Source organism: Leucoraja erinacea, chromosome 8, assembly GCF_028641065.1.
Source record: "Leucoraja erinacea ecotype New England chromosome 8, Leri_hhj_1, whole genome shotgun sequence".
Lineage (NCBI taxonomy): Eukaryota > Metazoa > Chordata > Chondrichthyes > Rajiformes > Rajidae > Leucoraja > Leucoraja erinaceus.
Window position 1 is genome coordinate 71,969,411 of NC_073384.1, and position 21,345 is coordinate 71,990,755.

At 44.2% G+C, this 21,345-nt stretch overlaps 1 protein-coding gene across 1 annotated transcript in view; it reads right to left on the bottom strand.

Moving 5' to 3' along the window:
- Positions 1–16,190: 16,190 nt before the first annotated feature.
- The window catches only part of arid1b (AT rich interactive domain 1B (SWI1-like)), a 457,745-nt gene continuing 452,590 nt past the window's right edge, over positions 16,191–21,345 (bottom strand). Inside the window, 1 exon segment of the mRNA XM_055639980.1 lies at positions 16,191–20,790. Coding sequence (XP_055495955.1) covers positions 19,054–20,790 — 1,737 coding nt within the window. The 3' untranslated portion in view covers positions 16,191–19,053.

A 21,345-nucleotide genomic window follows, 5' to 3' on the forward strand; every position in this document is an offset into this window, starting at 1 on the left:
AAGTCTTTCATTCTACCTTCATTTCCACTGTGCTGGTATCTATTTAACTCACTTCTGTCTTCCATGTTAGCATACTACTGGTCAGTCCATTGCCCGCAGATGCTAACCAAGAGTTCTCACAGCACTATGTTTTTTTTGACAACTATTCCATTATCTGCAGTCCCTTTTGTCTCCTCGATTCCTAGTCTGGGATTTACAAGGACAAAGTAAACGTGGAACTTGGAGGCTTTGGGAGTTCTGGAGATAATGCAGAGGTACAAAGTGAAAGCAGGCCTTTTGGATCTACACCCCTTGATGAAGAACACAGCCCTTTCTACTCTTTACAGCCCATAGTGGCTGGAATCCATTCCTATGGTCCTTACAGGCGTGTTACTGTGGGCTGTGATGAGTAGAAAGGACAGTGTTCTTCATCAAGGGGTGTAGATCCCAAAGGCCTGGTTGATGTTGCCAAAGACATGAGTAACTAGTGTCCTCATTGGTGACCCTCGGACTAGCTTTGATCGACTTTACCTTGCACTAAACGTTATTCCCTTATCATGTATCTGTACACTGTGAATGGCTCGATTGTCTTTCCGCTGGCTGGATAGCAGGCAACAAAGGGTTTTCACTGTACCTCGATCCACCTGACAATGAACTAAATAAAATAAAGTGTTAAGGAATACTGTCCAATTGCCTGGCTGAGTGCAGATCCAAAACTGACAATAAATTAAACTGGCCGGTTCAGAGCCGCTATAGCTCTGGGAATGAAGCTGTTTCTGAGTCTGGAGGTTCGGGCGTAGAAGGCCTTGTAACGTCTGCCGGAGGGAAGTAGTTCGAACAGTCCGTTACAGGGGTGTGATGAGTCTTTATGGATGCTGACGGCCTTCCTGAGGCACCGTGTGTGGTAGATGCCCTCCAAGGCTGGTAGCTCTGTCCCAATGATCCTCTGCGCTCTGTGGACGACACGCTGAAGAGCTCTCCTCTCCGCCTCCGTGCAGCTGAGATACCACACAGAGATGCCATACGTTAATATGCTCTCTGTGGTGCAGCGGTAGAAGGTTGTCAGCAGCTGTTGGGGCAGACCAGTCTTTTTTAATGTCCTCAGGAAGAACAGTCGTTGCTGTGCCTTCTTGACCAGCGCAGCGGTGTTGGTGGACCATGTGAGGTCCTCTGAAATGTGAGTGCCCAGAAACTTAAAGCTGGACACTCTCTCCACACTTTCCCCGTAAATGGAGATTGGGGCATATTCTCCATTATGGGACCTCCTGAAGTCAATAATCAGCTCCTTGGTCTTGGAGGTGTTTAGTGACAAGTTGTTACGTGTGCACCAGTCCGCCAGGTTCTGCACCTCCGCTCTGTATTTTGTTTCATCACCGTTGGTGATCAGCCCAATCACTGTTGTGTCGTCTGCAAACTTCACGATGGTGTTGGTGTCGAATGCAGGAACACAGTCGTGAGTGAAGAGGGAGTAGAGCATGGGGCTTAGTACACAGCCCTGTGGTGTGCCGGTGCTCAGGGTGATAGTGGAGGACAGGTGCGGGCCCAGTCTCACTGCCTGCGGTCGCTCCGTCAGAAAGTTCAGGATCCAATCGCATATCAGCGAGCTGAGGCCTAGCTGGTGGAGTTTGGTGGTGAGCTTGGTGGGGATGACCGTATTGAATGCAGAGCTATAGTCAATGAAGAGCATCCTCACGTACGTGCCCTGTCTGTCCAGGTGAGTCAGGACAGTGTGAAGAGCCAGAGAGATGGCATCCTCTGTCGATCTATTTGCCCTGTATGCAAATTGATGAGAGTCCAGTGAGGCAGGGATGCTGGATTTGATATGGGAGAGGACCAGCCTTTCGAAGCACTTCATTGGGATTGGAGTTAGGGCAACCGGGCGGTAGTCGTTTAGGGTGGTGACTTTGGACTTTTTCGGCACCGGCACTATGGTGGCTGTTTTCAGGCACTTGGGGACCATTGCCAGAGATAGAGACAGATTAAAGATTCTCGTGAATACCTCCGCCAGCTGTACAGCACAGACCTTTAGTACCCTCCCCTGGACTCCATCCGGGCCTGCAGCCTAGCGTGGATTGATCCTACGCAGAGCGCACTGTACCTCCTGAGTGCTCAGTGTTAAGGCCTGTCCCTCCGCCATGGCCGGGGTTATTCCACTCCTGGTGGTGTTGCCAGTTTTGAAGCGGGCAAAGAAGGTGTTCAGTTCGTTGGCCAGTGTGATATCACCGTGGAGGCAGGCAAGATGATTTCAGTATCGGAGTAAATAGGTTCTTCTGCAGCTGTATAGGGCTCTCGTAAGACCACATCTGGAGTATTGTGTACAGTTTTGGTCTCCTAATTTGAGGAAGGACATCCTTGTGATTGAGGCAGTGCAGCCAGTGTAGGTTCACGAGATTGATCCCTGGGATGGCGGGACTGTCATATGAGGAAAGATTGAAAAGACTAGGCTTGTATTTACTGGAGTTTAGAAGGATGAGGAGATATCTTATTGAAACATATAAAATTATAAAAGGACTGGACAAGCTAGATGCAGGAAAAATGTTCCCAATGTTGGGTGAGTCCAGAACCAGGGGCCACAGTCTTAGAATAAAGGGGAAGCCATTTAAGACTGATGTGAGAAAAAACGTTTTCACCCAGAGAGTTGTGAATTTGTGGAATTCCCTGCCACAGAGGGCAGTGGAGGCCAAATCACTGGATGGATTTAAGAGAGAGTTGGATAGAGCTCTAGGGGCTAGTGGAATCAAGGGATATGGGGAGAAGGCAGGCACGGGTTTTTGATTGGGGACGATCAGCCATGATCACAATGAATGGTGGTGCTGGCTCGAAGGACCGAATGGCCTCCTCCTGCATTATGTATTGACCTAACCAGGCTAGTACAGATTTACATTGAGGTACGTTCTATCATGCACAACCCTGTCACTTTTCCCCAGTGCACATACTCCATCAGATTATTCCTCATCCCTACTTATCACCTGGGTGCTCTCAACCCTTATCATCCTTTAGTGGAGCACAAAGAGTGTCAGGGGAGGGACCAGAGAATGGCCACCATCCATGTTGGAACCTACACCTGTAAAACAAGTGGCAAAGATCACTGGCATCCTGGATAGTGACCATGGTGTTCCTCTCCCCGGTGGGAGGCACATAAACATCAGAACGTCACACAGCATACACGACCAAACATTGCCAATGGCGACATGAGTGGCTACAACATCATATTAATAATGCTTTCATATTCTTACCTTGCCAGTTATAGAGTCATAGAGTGATAAAGCATGGAAACAGGCCCTTCTGCCCAACTTGCCCACACCAGCCAACATGTCCCAGCTACATTCATCCCACCTGCCCGCATTTGGTCCATATCCCTCCAAACCTGTCCTATCCATGTACCAGTGTTTCTTAAACGTTGGGGTAGTCCCAGCCTCAACTACCTCCTCTGGCAGCTTGTTCCATACACCACCACCTTTTGTGTGAAAAGGTTTCCCCTCGGATTCCTATTAAATCTTTTCCTCTTCACGTTAAACCTATGTCCTCTGGTCCTAATAAATCTCTCACTCTAGCCAGGCTTTCACTTGCACAGAAGCTGGTGGAGGCCACAAGTAAATCCTTCGAGAGCCCGTATCGTTCTGCTGCACGATCGTACCAAGCTCCAACCTGGGTACTCACAATATGTTAGGAGTGATAGGGCAGATATCTTGATCTATCAAATATAATCTTGAAAATGAACTCATACATTTCTGCCTAGCAATCTCAGTTATTAGAAACAGCCCTGATAACTCACATTTCCATCACTCATATTATTCCAGTAAATCCATACTGCAAATTCTCCCAGGTCTGACATGCAATATAATATGCAAGTAATCAGATCAGAACAGGACACAATATTCCATAGGGTCTAATCAATGATTTGTACTTCAGTGAATCTTGTTTGGTTTTGTACCCTTTTTCTATTAATTGTTATCCAATCTTTTTTCTCTCCTGAAAACAGACTTTATCAACTTGCCTTCCTCAAAATAGAGGCACAAAGAATTGCATATTGTGGAATCATATTCTGGAGTTACTCAGCATTTCTGGAGGACATGGATAGGCGATGTTTCAGGTCAGCACAGTTCTTCAGATTGAACGTGGAATATCGAGATATTGCCCAACCCGCTGAGATATTCCAACATTGTGTTCCGTGCCTCCTTCAAATGGTTTGTTTAAGTACACACCCAGCTTTGTGTTTCTGCAGATACAGACACAAAATGCTGCGGTAATTCAGCGGGTCAGACAGCATCTCTGGAGAAAAGGAATACTGAGAGTCAGGGGAAAGGGAATCGAGAGATATAGATGGTGATGTAGAGAGATATAGAACAAATGAATGAAAGATATGCAAAAAAAAGTAGTCAGAGCGTAGGAGGAATCAGAGGGGGTGCAGCGAGAGAGGATATTGCAGAACTCTCGTCAGAGAACATCTTCAAAGTAGACATACCCTGAGGAGGTTTTGCAGTGGTGCAGACAAAATCTGTAGGCTGCTCCCCGTGATTTCTCCTGCTCTCAAGACTCTCGACCTGAAACGTCACCCATTCCTTCTCCCTAGAGATGCTGTCTGACCCGCTGGGTTACTCCAGTTTTTTTGTGTCTATCTTCGGTTTAAACCAGCATCTGCAGTTCCTTCCTACACATTTGTGTTTCTGCATCTCGCTTACCATGGCTTATCTTGCCCCGTCCTTTGTCCTGTAACAAGCTTCATCTTTATGCTATGCTGCATTGAAAAAAAGTTAATGTTAACTTAGAAACATTTAAATGTCGCAGCCCTATTCTTGTACAAAATAAACAAGCTAGTTGGTTTAAGACTCAGCTACTACAAGTGGTCTCAACGTCTTGATAATGCTTTTAGAATACGGAGCATTAGAGCCATTAAAGCAATATCACGCCTTAACGTGACGTATCGGAAAGTTACTATTTTTCGTAACATTTTCTTTGACTTCAAACTCAAAATCAGTGCAAGGAAGAGTTCTTCAAATGTTGCAGTCCACACAACTTGATCACAAAAACACTATTGGAGAGGTCTGGCTGTTTGAACCAGGTGGGCAAATGACCTTCAAGTGTAAAATTGTGAGTTGCGATTTTCTAAACTATGATCCAATCGTTTATGTAAAATCATATTTGGAATGATTCCTCACAGGAGTTTCTTTTCAACTTGCAGGAACTGCAAAACTCTGATCTCAAAGGATAAAACATTTACATGCCAAGCTACACACAAGGAAGGGGTGACACATTTCTGGCAGCTTGCACTACAACATGTATCAAGGGAAAGGCATTCACTGCTGTCAGTTGAGGTTACTTTGTTATTCAGCTCTTTCCCTTCAATAAAATTTGCTGTCAAAAAAATCTGCTGAGTTAAGACCCCATTTGATCCTCTGAGATAAAAGATCGTGCCTTTGAAGAACAAGATCAGATAGCTGGCATTGTGGACCATTTGAATATTGGAGAACAAAGGCTTCTGAGGTGACCGAGAGGCGATCAAATTCACTTCTGAAAAGTTCAGACATTTTTTTTGATGATTCTGTGGAAAATAAATGTACAAATGGATCTATGCTTTCGGATGTTGCCAGGACTAGAGGGTCTGAGCTACAGGGAGAGGTTGAGCAGGCTGGGACTCTAATCCTTGGAGCGCAGGAGGATGAGGGGTGATCTTATAGAGGTGGATAAAATCATGGGAGGGATAGATCGGGTAGATGCACAGAGTCTCTTGCCCAGAGTAGAGGAATCGAGGACCAGAGGACATACAGTTAAGGTGAAAAGATTTAAAAGGAATCTGAGGGGTAACATTTTCACACAAAGGGTGGTGGGTGTATGGAACAAGCCTCCAGAGGAGTTAGTTGAGGCTGAGACTATCCCAACATGTTTAGAAACAGTTAGACAGGTACATGGAGAGGACAGGTTTTGAGGGATATGGACCAAACGGGCCCGGGACATGGGGGCAAGTTGGGCAGAAGGGCCTGTTTCCACACTGTATCACTCTATGACTCAACCTATATGTTGTCTAAGAAGCCAATATCTTTACCTCATGGCAACCACAAATTTGAAGGACTGCTGTATACTTTCTTCTAGCCCCCAATCTGAAGAGTGCACACTCATGTAATGGACCATGTCAACTCAGCTGCCATTTTAGGTTGGATTTTGGCATCACCAGCGGATGAACTGAGTCAACTGTTCACCATCTTACTGAGATATTCAGTTCAGAAGCCGTTGCATTCAGAGGGCCACTTTGCCTTCAGACAGCATTTAGGACTTGCCTGAACAAAACACAAACAGAAATACCGCAAATCTCCTTAACAAATCTCTAACATTGTTGATGAGCACTGCAGGGTACAAATTCAGAACTGCCGGTTAATTTAATCCCAAAATAAAATATAAGAACCAACATAAATCAAGAGAAATAAAGGAGGGTGGTGAATCTGTGGAATTCTTTGCCACAGAAGGCTGTGGAGGCCAAGTCAATTAATATCTTTAAGGCAGAGATAGATAGATTCTTGATTCTTGACGGGTGTCAGGGGTCATGGGGAGAAGGCAGGAGAAAGAGGTTTGGAGGGATAGATCAGCCATGATTGAATGGTGGAGTAGGCTTGATGGGCCGAATGGCCTAATTCTGCTCCTATCGCTAATGAATTTATGCTCATTCAAGCATTGATTGTAAAGTTAGGGATTTTCAGTTAAACCCCTGTCCCACGATGCGAGTTTGCCCAAGAGCTCTCCGGAGTTTGTAAAAAAAAATCACATTCGTGGTCCTTCATCACAAGTATTTTTTTACTCTTGGAAATTTTTCACGCTGTTGAAAAAACTTCACGAGTTTCCGCGTTTCCTGAGTTCCTGCCGTTTGCATTACGAGCCGCTACGAGACATCCATGAGCTCCGACGTACCCGCTATGTACATTCCACATACTTACGAGTTTGATTTTTTTTTTAAACTCGGGAGAGCTCTTGGATAAACTCGCATGGTGGGACAGGGCCTTTAGGGATTATCTGTTTTCTCCTATCTAATCTCTTGGATGTTATGGTGCTGCCGACTTCCCTTTCATAATGGCAGAAGAAAGCACTTTAAAGCACGTTATAATGAATGATTAAAAAAAACAGACAAGTTTGAATACTTCATCAAGGAACAACACAATGACCATGTGAACAGCCTGTTCCCTCTTCATGGTTCAAGCTTTCTCCACACGTGATATGCTAAATGCCATGATCACCTACACTTACCTTTGTCCTGTTCTGTGCTCATGAAAAAGTCTGCTCTCCATTTATCGACTCACACCAAGACAAGTTTGTCCGTGGTCATTTATTGTAATGTCCGTATCTCACCCATTGTATCATTCAGTGATACAGCATGGAAACAGGGACCCACTGAGACCACGCTGATCACCAACCACACATTAGCACTCATCTCACATGACGCCATAGATAGACACACAATGTTGGAGTAACTCAGCGGGTCAGGCAGCATCTCTGGAGAGAAGGAATGGGTGACATTTCAGCTTGAGACCCTTCTTCAGATTGAAGTTAGGGTTGAGGGAGACACAGAGATACGGAAGGATAAGGTGTGAAAACGAGACATCAAAGGAACATGTAGAATGGATCATTGTTAGCTAGGGGAAGCTGACAAAGCCTACAGAGATAACATTTATTCAGGAGGACAGTCAGACCGGTCGGGGAACTAAGATGGGGGAGGGATGGAGATATTACACCACTTCTTATTCTCCACACATTTTCAAGGTCCCACAGAGGATTCAACCAAACATCTACACAATCAGGGCAACTTAATTTCATTTGCCTACCCCACATCATTGGGGTATGGGAAGAAACTCATGTGGCCACAAGGAATGTGAAAGTTCACCCAGGTCACGGCTGGACCCAGGTTTAGTACAGTTTAGTTTAGATATACAGCGTGGAAACAGGACCTTCGGCCCACCGAGTCCACGCCGACCAGCGATCCATGCACATTAACATTATCCTACACACACTAGGGACAATTTACATTTGTACCAAGCCAAGGGAAGAGCGTTCACGTCGCGGCCCTGTTTCCATCACTACGCACAAGAAGCGCAAAACGCAATTGTATGCAGATGCCGAGAAATGCATTCAGCTCTTGCTGAAAACATTTCTAATCTTGTGATGTGGACTCGATAAGGAGACCAAGCCAATTAACGTACAAACCTGTACGTCTTTGAAGTGGGGGAGGAAACGGAAGATCTCGGAGAAAACCCACGTGGTCACAGAGGAGAACACACAAACTCCATACAGACAACACCCCTAGTCAATGTTGAAGACCACCGCTGCACCACCGTGCCCCCACCAGCGCTCTGTTGCTGAGACACTAACTCAACATTATTGTTCTGTCCTGGTCTTTGATGCCTCTACCTCCCTCTGCTGACTTTCTCTGCCCCATTGTTGGCAATGCTACCTTCGATCATGTTGCATTTACAATTCCACCTGCTTCTCAAGTGCCGTCAAGTTGCATTTGTAACCAAGCCACAAAATCATAAAATGACACCTGCAACAAAAGCTTGGTCATAAAGTGCTGACAGCTAATGGAAATGAGAATCTCATACCCAAACTCTTAAAAGTTAGAAGCACAGCTATCAATGGCAATTAACATCAGAGATGATCAGAATTATATGTAGGAAGGAACTGCAGATGCTGGTTTCAACCAAAGATAGACACAAAAAGCTGGAGTAACTCAGTGGGCTGGACAGCATCTCTGGAGAAAAGGAATAGGGAAAGGTTTGGGTCGAGACCCTTCATCAGATGGTCCGGAGAATGGTCTCGACCCGAAACGTTACCTATTCCTGATCAGAATTATAGGAGACCAGTGATCTCGTAGAAGGTAATGACTGAGAGGTGTAAAGGATAGAAACTGTGGAGGGGGTTACGAAGAAGGATTACATTAAAAACCGAGGTATTGCTTAACCAGGAATCAATGTACATCAGCAAACCTATATAGAATGGATATATGGGACTTGTAGGAGCCATTCATGCTTAAGCTAGTTACTGTTATCATATTATTATTATTATTTTGTCTAGACATTTCTTGCAGTATTATTTTGTATGCTTGGGGGTGGGCTTTTGATACGTAAATGAACGTTACATATATCATACCAGGAGAGGGAGTGGCCAGATCCGACTGGAGCGGGCACGGGAGAGAGAATACAGTTCGGACCGGATCAGATAGTAAGAACAGAAAGCTACAATTTGTATAAGAATAAAGAGGATCTGGCATGTTCACATCTTTGTTTGTACAACTACTTCAATAAAGAATCAATGAAACTGAATAACAACTGGAGGATCCGTTTCTTTTTATCGTCTGCGTGCGATCACTCCTTCCTGCCTGTGTAGTCATGGCAACGGAAAGTTGGACATTGGAAGCGTTTGAAATTGCCATTACAGGACTTATACAAATTAGGAAACGAGCAGCGTAATTTTGGATCAGCTCAAATTGAAGCAGCTCAGAATAAGCGAGGTCAGCCGAGTTTTGTTACACACAAATATCGACATGACTCCCACAAGTCAACTCCTTGCTCGGTGCCTAACTTGGTTTATATCAACGATTTGATATGACAATGTACAAGGCACGATAAGTAAGTTTACAAATGACAGAGTGGTGGATGGCATCGTACGTGGTTGTCAAAAATTGCAGCAGGACCTTGATCAGTTGGGCAGAAGGGCTGAGGAATGGTTAATTCAGTTTCATAGATTAGTGTGAAGTGTTGCATTTTAGGAAGTGAAACCAGGGTAGGACCTTCACAGTGAATGGGCGGGCTCTGGGGAGCGTTGCAGAGCAGAGGGATCTTGGAGTACAGGTACATTGTTCATTGTATGTGGCGTTACAGGTGGATAGGGTGGTCAAGAAGGCTTTTGGTTATTTGGCCTTCATTAGTCAGAGTATTGAGTATAGACGTTGGGAGATTATGTTACAGTCGTACAAGAAATCGGTGAGGCCACATTTGGAGTACTGTGTTCAGTTTTGGTCACCCTGTTACAAGAAATATGTTGTTAAACTGGAAAGAGTGCAGAGACTTACAAGGATGTTGCCAAGATTCAAGGGACTGAGCTGTCGGGAGAGGTTGAGCAGGCAAGGACTTTATTCTTTGGAGCACTAGAGGGTGATGGGTGATCTTATAGGGGTGTATAAGGTCACAAGGAGAATAGGTAGGGTGACTGCAGTCTTTTACCTAGAGTAGGAGAATCAAGAACCAGGGGACATCGCTTTAAGGTGAGAGGGAAAAGATTTAATAGGAGCCTGAGGGGTAACTTTTTCACACAAAGGGTGAAACAAGCTGCCAGTGGAGATATTTGAGGCAGGTACTATCGCAATATTTAGAAGATATTTGGACAGATGCATGGATAGGATAGGTTTAGAAGGATATGGGCCAAATGCAGACAGATGGGGCCAGTGTAGATTGGGCATCTTGATCGGTAAGGGCAAGTTGGGCTGTTGTTTCCACACTGTATGGTTCTATCTGCTATTGAAGACTCAATCCTTCCCTTTGTTGCCTGGTAATTATTCTGTGTTTTATTTTGGCCGAAGAACCGAGGGAAGACAATAGAAACCGCTCCCGCTCAGCTCACGGAGACTGGCAGCAATTGGATCGTGAGAAATCAGGATGTGCTGCACGTCACGGATTTCACAGTCTCCTTCCCCACTCACCCACAAGTGAAAACGATCATTCCCAAATAAATCCCGGGAGATTTCACTCACCCTGCTCTGGCCGCAGGGCCGGCCTTAGGAGGTGCGGGGCCCAATTGGGAACAATTTTGGTGAGCCCCAGGTTCCCAGCCAAGGTCTGTAGAATCATAGAAATATATATATAAAGTTTATTATATTTATATCTCTATGGTAGAATGGAAAGAAATCAAAATGTGCGGTTAAAAAGTGCCTGCAAGTTAATGGACCAAACGGATCTAAGCTACATTTTAATATAAAATTGCATACATGTAAGCCTACAGGTAACGAACTAAATGTGTAGATCACCTCTGAAAAGTACATAGTTACAATTCCAGTTGTTTTAGTGACTGTGAAATGGAAAAAAAAGTAATTTAATTAAATAGATCTTGGAAAACCAATAACCATTGGTGAAAAACCAGTCCAGGCATTAAATTTTGTGCTTCAGCACCATCGTGCCCTTTGGACTTGTGTGTGTATGTGTGTGTGTGTCCCATTGTGTGTGTGTGTGTGTGTCCCATTGTGTGTGTGTGTGTGTGTGTACGTGTGTAGGGAAGGAGCGAAGGGAGGGAGAGGGCCGGTAGCGGGTAGCAGTTGCCGGGGTCCGGGTGCGAGCTGAGGCCATTGTTTGTAAACGCTGCTCCAACCCCGGCCCGGCTCTCCCTGTAGTGTTCACCAAAGATCATAGAGCGGATAATCTTTGGTGTTCACCGCGTCTTCCCGGGGAGAGAGAGGGGTGGAGTCAGGGCTGTGCGCGTGAAGCACGGCGACTGGAGGGGCAGGAGCGCTGCCCCGGGACCGTGAGCGAACGACCCACCTGCCCCTCTCCCCTCACCGTCTACCACTTTCTTCCCCCTCCACCCCTCTCTCCCCCCCTCCACCCGGGGTAGATCTACCCGAGCTGAGAGTCGATTACTCTGGCGCGGGGGCCCCCTTAGTTGCGGGGCCCAATCGGCTTAAGGCCGGCCCTGTCTGGCCTTCTTCACAGCTGTTGTAGCTACTCCGCTTTCTCAGTGCTTATATATTAACCATTTTTTTCTTTCCTCCTCTCTCCTGTCAATTTTAGCCCAATTTACCTCTCTCATCATTTCTCCCCTCGCACCAAACCCCTCCCTATTCCCTAACTTTCCTCTGCCTTGGTCCACAGTCCCCCACCAGCTCCACTTTACCCAGGTCAGGGCCTTGAAGTTCATGATCTAATTGCACCTGTGAAGCCAGTTTTCTCCAAACTTCTGAATCTGGCTGGCCTGTGCAGAATCAACTGGCCACAGACTTCACCAAACTTTTTCAACCCCTCACTCTGACAATCTTCTGTCCCCCATCTGTAAGGCAACCTCGAGCATTCCTGTACCCGGGTAAAATAGTGACCTGTCTCAATGACTACAGGCCCTGTCCCACTTACGTGTCCTTGGCATGCAAACTACGCGACCTCGTTGTGGCATACGGGCATCGTGTGGCCGCGCGGGGCCGATCCCACTGAGAAACGCGGAGGGGTATGGAGTTGTGCGCGGTATCGCGCAGCGCTCCGAAATTTTGTCACGGACGAAATCTTCCCGCGCCACCGGCCTGGCGCGTAACTGACGGCCAAAGTGGGACAGGCTCATACTGCCTAACAATAACCATGATAATGCTTTGAAAGACTGGTAACAGCCTACATACGTGCCTGAAATTCAGACAATCTACGCCTTCTGCGATTTGCGTTCAGAAAAAAAACAGGTCTATGGAGGATACCATCTCCCTTGCATTGCATTTGTCCCTGGATCACCTTGATAATAAGAAGACTTATGTCAGGATAATAATCATGTCTGAGGAAGAATCTCGACTTGGAACACCACCCATTTCTTCTCACCAGAGATGCTGCCCGTCCCGCTGAGTTACTCCAGCTCTTTGTGTCTATCTTCTATTAATCATTGGCTCCAGCTCAGCCTTCAACACCATTATACCGAATAAGCCCATCCCTTCTGGACCTTGGCATGAGGTCTTGATTTGCAACTGGGTGCTGGACTTCCCGACTGAGAGAAGTCAGTTGGTTAGAATTAGTCACAATATGTCCTCCACCCTGACCCTCAGGGATGTGAGCCTCGTCTCCTGCTCTGTACCTTTTCACCCATGCTTGTGTGGCCAAATACAATAGCAACTCAATCTTCTAGCTCACTGATGTCCGTCGGATCTACAACAACGATAAGATGAAGAACAGGAAAGAAATTTAGAACTTTTTGTCATAGTCAGGCAAATAATCCAGCCCTTAACATCAGCACAATTAAAGATTTGATTGTTGATCTTAAAAAATGAAGGGGTGTACACAATCTTATCCTCATCAACGGATCTGCTGTAGAGTTAGTCAACAGCTTCAAGATTCTGGGCATCTTCATCACCACCAATCTAACCTGGTCTCTTAACACTAATGTGGTGATCAGTAAAAGTGCTTCAGTACATTTGTTTTCTTGGGTGTTTTGAGAAGATTTGGCAAGCCCACAAGGATTCTCACAAACTCGATGTGCTAGAGAAAATATTCTCACAGTCATAGTGATACAGCGTGGAAACAGACCCATCAGCCCAACTTGCCCACACCGGTCAACATGTCCCAGCTACCCGCATTTGGTCCATATCCCTCCAAACCTGTCCTATCCATGTACCTGTCTAACTGTTTCTTAAACATTGGGATAGTCCCAGCTTCAATTTCCTCCTCTGGCAGCTTGTTCCATACACTCTCCACCTTTTACATGAAAAAATTACCCTTCAGATTCTTATTAAATCTTTTTCTCTTCACCTTAAACCTATGTCCTCTGGTCCTCGATTCACCTACTCTGGGCAAGAGATTCTGTGCATCTACCCGATCTATTCCTGTCATGATTTTATACACTTCTATAAGATCACCCCTCATCCTCCTGCACTCCAAGGAATAGAGTCCCAGCCTACTCAACCTCTCCCAATAGCTCAGACCCTTGAGTCCTGGCAACATCCTTGTAAATCTTCTCTGATAGGAGGCGTCTCCACCTGGTATGGAAACTGTTCTGCTCCTGACCACCTGAACCTTCAGAGAGTGGTGAACACAGCCCAGTCCATCACAGCATTCACTTCCTTCTATTTAGCCCATCTTCATGGGGCCTTGCATCAGGAAGGCTGATTGGCTCAGATGCTTGTCACCCTAATCTTTCCTTTTCCTCTCTTCTACCATCTGGGAGAAGATATAGGCGCTTGAAAGCTTGGACATCCAGACTGAAGAGCAGCTGAGTATGGCGTATTTTAACTCTTCACTCTAGCTCGTTTGGTTATTCCTTTATTGTGCTTTGATCTTCATTTGCACTACTCGTATTTTACATTGTAATCTTGCACCATTCTGCTGTTTTGCACTCATTGTTCTACAGCACGGAAACAGGCCCTTTGGCTCACCCTATCCACACCAACCAAGTTGGCATTATTATCCTGGTTCCATTAACTACATTTGGTCCATATCCCTCTAAACCCTTCCTTTTGCACTCACTGTTGTATTTGTCATTACTCTATGCATTTATGGGAACTTGGAACTCCTTTGCATTCTGGTGTGCATGACAATAGATTAATCTAATCTGGTTCTCCTAACCCACCCACTGAATCCCAATCCTTGCTTTTCCCTACTATTAATCACCCTCTCACTCTTTTCGTCCTTTCTGCTCTAATAGCTGCTCGTGCTTCCAGTTAGATCTCATCAAGAGCCGTGGAGAAAGAATACAGGAGAATTCTGACTAGGAGGAATCAAGGTGTGGCCTCTTATACATCGGCGAGACCAAACGTAGACTGGCCGATCGTTTCGCTGAACACCTTCGCTCAGTCCGCCTGATCCGACCAGATCTCCCGGTTGCTAAACACTTTAATTCTCCTTCCCAATCCCACACTGACCTTTCTGTCCTGGGCCTCCTCCATTGCCAGAGTGAGGCTAAACGCAAATTGGAGGAACAGCACCTCATATTTCACTTGGGTAGCTTACAGTGGTATGAATATTGATTTCTCTAACTTCAAGTAACCCCGGCATTCCCTCTCTCTCTATCCCTCCCCCACCCAAGTCGCATCAGCTTCTCGTTTTCACCCAACAAACAGCTACCAATGGTTACACAAAAAAGCTGGAGAAACTCAGCGGGTACAGCAGCATCTATGGAGCGAAGGAAATAGGCAACGTTTCGGCACGAAACGTTGCCTATTTCCTTCGCTCCATAGATGCTGCTGCACCCGCTGAGTTTCTCCAGCTTTTTTGTGTAACCTTCGATTCTCCAGCATCTGCAGTTCCCTCTTAAACACAGCTACCAATGGCCTGTTTCCTATATCATCATTACTTTTCTGCACATCTTTCATTCATTGTTCAATATCTCTCTACATCATCGTCTACATCTCTCGTTTCTTTTCCCTGCCCAGTCTGAAGAAGGGCCTCGACCCGAAACGTCACCCATTCCTTCTCTCCAGAGATGTTGCCTGTCCCGCTGAGTTACTCCAGCATTTTGCGTCCATCTTCGGAGAATTCTCACTGTTCTGTGCACTGGAGCTAAAACACAGCATGCAAGAATGGGAGATAATGGAGAGCAGTCTCAGCACTAAATGCATCTCATTACAAGGTTCACACGAAGAAAAGCTAATTTGAATGGAACATGAGTAGCATTTTTTTTATTGGATGAAAGAATTGTTTCACTATGAAACAATTTAATAATGCATCAACCAAGCTACTAAAGCACTTTCATTGTTACAGGGCCCATAATCTATTCAGATCAAGCAGGATTCATCTTCTCCAATATATCGATAACATTTTATATAAGTCCTGGGATCATTTCATACACGGCCCTCAATGCTGACAGCACGAAAGGCACTGCTAAATATTAATTATGTATAAAAAATAAGACTTTCTTATTCCAGTGCAACATAGGACCATGTCATACAAGCAACAAATCAGGACATTAATATACAGCACCATAATGAAGCAAGACTTTTGCACTGATTCTTAGCTATCATTCGAACAAGTCTCCGGCATTGTATCAAGCAAACAATATTAACCAGAGAAAAAAACAAACTACGCAGCAATTTTACTCTAACATAGGACACACTATCAGAAGCTCAAAATCACTCACTGATTAAATCAAGTAAGTGACACTACCAGAAATGGCCTTCACATTCCTGGCAAACGCTGACTACGATTTCTGATTTGTAGTTTTTTTTTGTCAAACAGGAGTTTAATGGTATTGAAGATAAAAATAACATTTCTACAGGAGAAGCACATTTCTAAGCATTTATTTTGTGGTTTATTTCTGTTGATATTTTTGCGGCTTTCAAGCCCCTCCTGGTGCTTCAATGGTGATAACGATTGTCAAGGACAAGAGCCACGACTTTATTGGCTCATAACCACCTTCTTCAATGAGTGGGAGAAAAAAACACAGCAGCTGCCCATTAAAATGCGAAGTTTAAACTGCAGCATCAATGCATGCTTAACACAAAGCTCAACGTTTAAGATATGATTATCGCTAGGTTTGGCAAATATAACAAAAGCAACTTGTCGTTATTTTTACACCTTTAATGTAACAAAATGTCCCAAGGCGTTTCACAGGAATGCCAACAAACAACATTTGACGAGTCACACAAGGAAATATCACAGCAGGTGACTCTGTCAAAGAGGTAGGTTTTAAAAAAGCATCTTAAAGGATGAAAGGAAGAGAATTCCAGAATCAATATTTCTAGGAGCTGAGTGCACAGCTCTAAATAAAGCTGTAAATGCAGAGATGCTCAAAGGGACAAAAATAGATGATGGTGGATTGTCTGGGCGGAGAAAATAATGAGAGGCAGAGCAACGGTGGGATGAAATCACAAATGGGATTGTTTTAAATAGAGGTTTACCTAACCAGAAGCCAATGGAGGCCAGCAAACAGAGGGTGACCAGGGCTAAGTGCGTTTTGAGTCATGGACAGTGGAGTACCTGAGGTTTAAAAAGTATAGGGACCAAATATGAAATACAGTGGAATTCATCGGTTCACAGGTAACAATGGCAGGGGTGAGTTTCAGCGACAGGTAAGCAAGTAGGTGTCGGGCAATGCCCTGGAGGTAAAAATAGGTTGTGCCAACATGGGTAAGTGGTCCAAGGATCACATCAGCCAACATCTGACTGTTAATTACAGTTTCAGGCAGATGTCATGGAAATGCAAATGGGCTCACAAGCTGGGAATCACATTTGTGGCAGACACTGGCTCCTCATCCACTATGGGATGTTAGACAAGCTGTTTGACTACTTAGAAACATGGTGGTACTAACAATAAGTGATACTGAGATCGATCTGTGTTTCCTCAGCATTGACATGGAAACTGATGATGGGTTTTTGGATGTTGCTGTTGAGAGGGTGCATGCAGATGAAAGGTTAAAAAGGCCTGGGATAGATCCTTAGGTGACAGCATGGGGTTACGGTGCAGGAAGGGAAGGAGACACCATTGTTTCCGTTAGTTTAGTTTAGAGGTGATTCTCTGGCAATGAATGGAGAATATCCTTCCATTTTGAGTACAGTCCTTATCAGCTGGACAACAGACGGTAAGTATTGAAAGACATGTTTGGAGAGGTCATTCAGGCGACAGAGAGTAAAAGTAGAAACTGAATACTGAAATTCCCAATGATGGGCAGTCAGAAATGCAAGTTGCCGAATGACAGATGACACTCTGTCTGGCAATATTTTTCAACCAGCCGAATGATCAAAGCGACGTTTTGTCATGTACATTGCGTCAGATGCATCACAGCAAAGGTGAGACTTCTCCGAATGTTAAACTTGATACAAGTAATTGCAAATGAAAAACTCCCATAAATAACATAACAGTACAACCGGTTAAAAACAAAATTAAATGAATGTGTCAAAGGTTGCATTGCTGTTTCAGTTCAGAAGACCCATGTGCTACATCCACTTCTTTCAGGCCATCCAAGACTATGTTTAACATCAGTATTTTACAGTGTCGTTGATCAGGGTATCCTGCTACTTCTGGGACCTCTGTTGCATCAAGGCCTGTCCATGTTTAGAACAGAAGAGACATTGATGGCCAAGGCAACTGCATTTTGCCTGCAGTACAAGTACATTTTTCCACCATAAAATTAGACTCTGAGCAGTACAGGCAAACCCTTTCCAAGCAGTAGTTTCCATAAGAAAGTATTCAAGAACGATCATCACAGCACTTAACAAGATTTAATGTACATTTATTCTTAACATGTGGAACATATAGTATAAAGATTTTATACTGAATAAATGATATTCATTAAGCCAGAGGAAAAGGAGGAATTTACATCAATGTTTTAACTACATTATCTGAAATACAAATATTCGCATCACTGAAAAATTTCTGAAATTGTGTTTCTTCATTTTTTTTTTAAATTTCTGATCATTACCTGTACTTAACCTTTTCTACACCTTGATTACGAAGCAAAATGTGATCAGCTGCTCTCCTTGAAATAGAGCACAACTTTATACATACAGAAACTTGTACATCACCCTCATCGGAGATATGGCCAAAAATATATAATAAAAAAAATAATTAAAATCTACCACTTTTTTTAAACCTTACCACATCATGGAGAAGGGAAAACTGTAAACCTCATTCTAAAAGAAACAGAAAAAAAAACCAAACACAACAGAAATAGTTTGAGGGTATGCGCAATGTACAACTTCTATATACATTACAGCACTTTGGCTGTTGGAAAGAAAATATCAAAAGATAAACTGAATTAAGAGACCGTTGAGGACTGTCATTCCGTGGAAGGTCAAGAAAGGTATGAATATGACAGTATCATGAGGAAGCAATTTCTATTTCTCATCACTTTCTCTCCCAGCCCCCCCAACCCAGGGCAACAGTTTGTTTGCTGCTAGGCTAATGCAGTTTTATATTTTGTGTTTTACAGTTGACTATGCACACCTTTTTTTTATTTGATCCCCTATACCTAGATCACTAAGTTCTATTGCACAGCATTTCTGTGGTGTGTATATTTCAAAATTAATCTGTTTTCCCATTTTTTTTTCCATTTTTTTTAAATTGGTAAAGAATAGTTAATTGTACAATGTTTGCCACATTTCAAAATTCACCTGTTTTGCTTCCAAAAATATCATACAAACATGAAAGTAACACCCAAAGGGAATCTAGGGATAGAGATGACCCCCCCGACTGTACTAGACAGCGACTTTGGTTAAAAAAATGTTTTAAAAAGTACTTATACACATACAGCAAATATTTATTTCCATCTTATATTTGACCAAATTGATGACTTTGTTTAAAGCCCAATTTCATTAACAAATGGGGCAGAGGAGCAAAGGTTACTTTTCTGTTGGATAAATAATAGAGACAGCCAATCTAATGCAACTTCTTTGTCTCCACTCACACATGCTTGGGTTCCCACTTCTGTCATAACTGACCGATTATGAACAGTGTGTCACAAATGACAGATGCAACCATAGTGTTCAGAACTGATGAGATAGAAATATCTAGCAAGCGACCCTCTTGTAAAACAAACTCAGAGCGGTTCTCTTCTACTCTAGCCATGGCAAGTAAAGCCTTGGCTGCCCGGCACATCATGTGTGCGCTTGTTGGCTCAACTGGTGGAGGCTGCATGTGCATCAGGTTCGGTTGACTGTGCTGAAGTTGGGCCACAGTGATGCCATCCTCCAGAAAGCTGATTAGGTTGCTGATGCTTCCTTTTTGCACCGCAATCGCTCTTGCGACCAACGTGTCTCCCCGGGCAAAGTTTGACAACAGGGCAACCGACATTTCTCGGCAGACTGAAATCCTCCGGTCCCCCACGTACCTAACCAAAGTGGCGTATAGTTTCTCCTGACGATTGAACGGAGGAGTCGCAAGGATGAGATCCACGTTGTTGTCCTGAATGCTGAGTTTACATAAAGTTTCCAACACAAGTCGCTGCGGTGACAGGACTGAATTCAGTCCCACTGTTGGGAAAGGATCCTGGGCCTCTGCAGAAGGACATACCATCCAGTGTAGCAAGCCATCCAAAATTGGCAAACAAATGCTTTCTGGGTAAATAGACAGGTCCAGCTGCCCAGAAATGTTGGCTAATGTAACTAAGGTGTTTTCCCGTAAAACCTCCAGGCAATCCCACCACCATTCGTCTTTGCTGCAGGTCACCCCTTCGTCCTCCTCTTCCTCCTTCTCGTATGTCCGCGGCGTCCGCTTCCGTTCCGGGTGCTCGTGGTGCAGCAAAATCAGTTTCCCCAAAATGAGTATTAGGCCCGAGTGCTTTGACATTTCAATGTCATTCCCAGGCACAAAAGACAAACTACGAACTATGTTTGACACACAAATACAACGCTTTGCCAAAGAGTCCCGCCAGTCAGAGACTGTGCACAATGGCGCATTGTCATGGCTGCAAGGCTCATCCTCCAACAACTTTATGTTTCTGAGTTTTTTCGCCTCGTGGATGCCAAAGAGAAATTTATTGTTTTCTGACTCAGAAGCCGAACCATTGGAATGGTCTTCTGGCAAGACGCCACGCCGAGCTGACAACACATCATCTATCGTTGCTGCGATACTCTTTCCTGGCTGTTCTTCTGTACTTGTGTTTTCTTTGTTCTCGTGCTCTTTTGTCTTCTTCTCTATAGCCGGGCTACTTAAACATCCCGACACCCTCTTGCGTGCTAGTATTTCCATTTTGCTCTCAAAGTGGGTCTGAATGTGCTCTGTCGTGTCGCCTCCACCAATCTTCCAATGAAGCAAACCACTGTCAAACTCCTGAACGCGACCAAGTTTACTTGTACGGTCCACGACACAAAGGTCCTTCTTCACAATCTTCAATGGTAGCCTGTCAAACTTACTGGCTTGCTTTGGTTTCTCCCCACCAAGTTGCAAATCGCTCGCTGCACGGCTGACCTCACCGTCTTCACTTTCCGATAGATCATTTTCTTCTCGAACGTTGTCGCCATCGCCACAGGCTTCGTCCATTTCTTCGCCCTCTCCCTCCTCCATAATATCATCTTTAATATCTTTAGCATCATCTTTCTTAAATATATCGGGATCAAGCAGAGCCTTCTGACCGGGATCTCCAACCTCGTATTCTTTCAAAATGCCAAATATTTCTATCAAGCATCTTCTGAAATATTCCACCAGGAGTTCCAGGAAACCAGACAACTGCAACGAAAAACAGAAATGAAAGGTCTTATCTTGAAGCACATTTTTGCTACATTTGTTTCAAATCTTGGCATCCAAATAAATAGTATTGGGATCCTAATTTGTACACAGGGCAATTAGATTTCTGTTCACACTACCTGGACAAAGTGGGCCACATGTCTGTGTTTCTTTTCCATTCTTTCTTTATCTGATTTAAGCTGTATCATTTTAATGCAGCATTTATAGCAATACTACAAAGAGTTTTGCAATTATGATCATTTTTTAGGTAACCCAAATAGACATTCAAAAACTAAGGGAGATGTTTCATTAAAATCTACAAAATATCTTGAAAACCACTCTGGAAGAATAACACAAAAGCATACTAATTTTAGTGATAACCTGTCAGCAGCATATCTTTCAAAAATCAAAATAAAGTAGCTTTTCCCTTAAAAAACTTCATGAAACTTTGCTGGGTGTTCTTTTGAAGAATAAGTAGTGATGAACTGACCTGAAATGGAAAGGAATCAAGTATTGGGATTTTTGAAGATTACAGGACAGGAACACTTTGCATACACT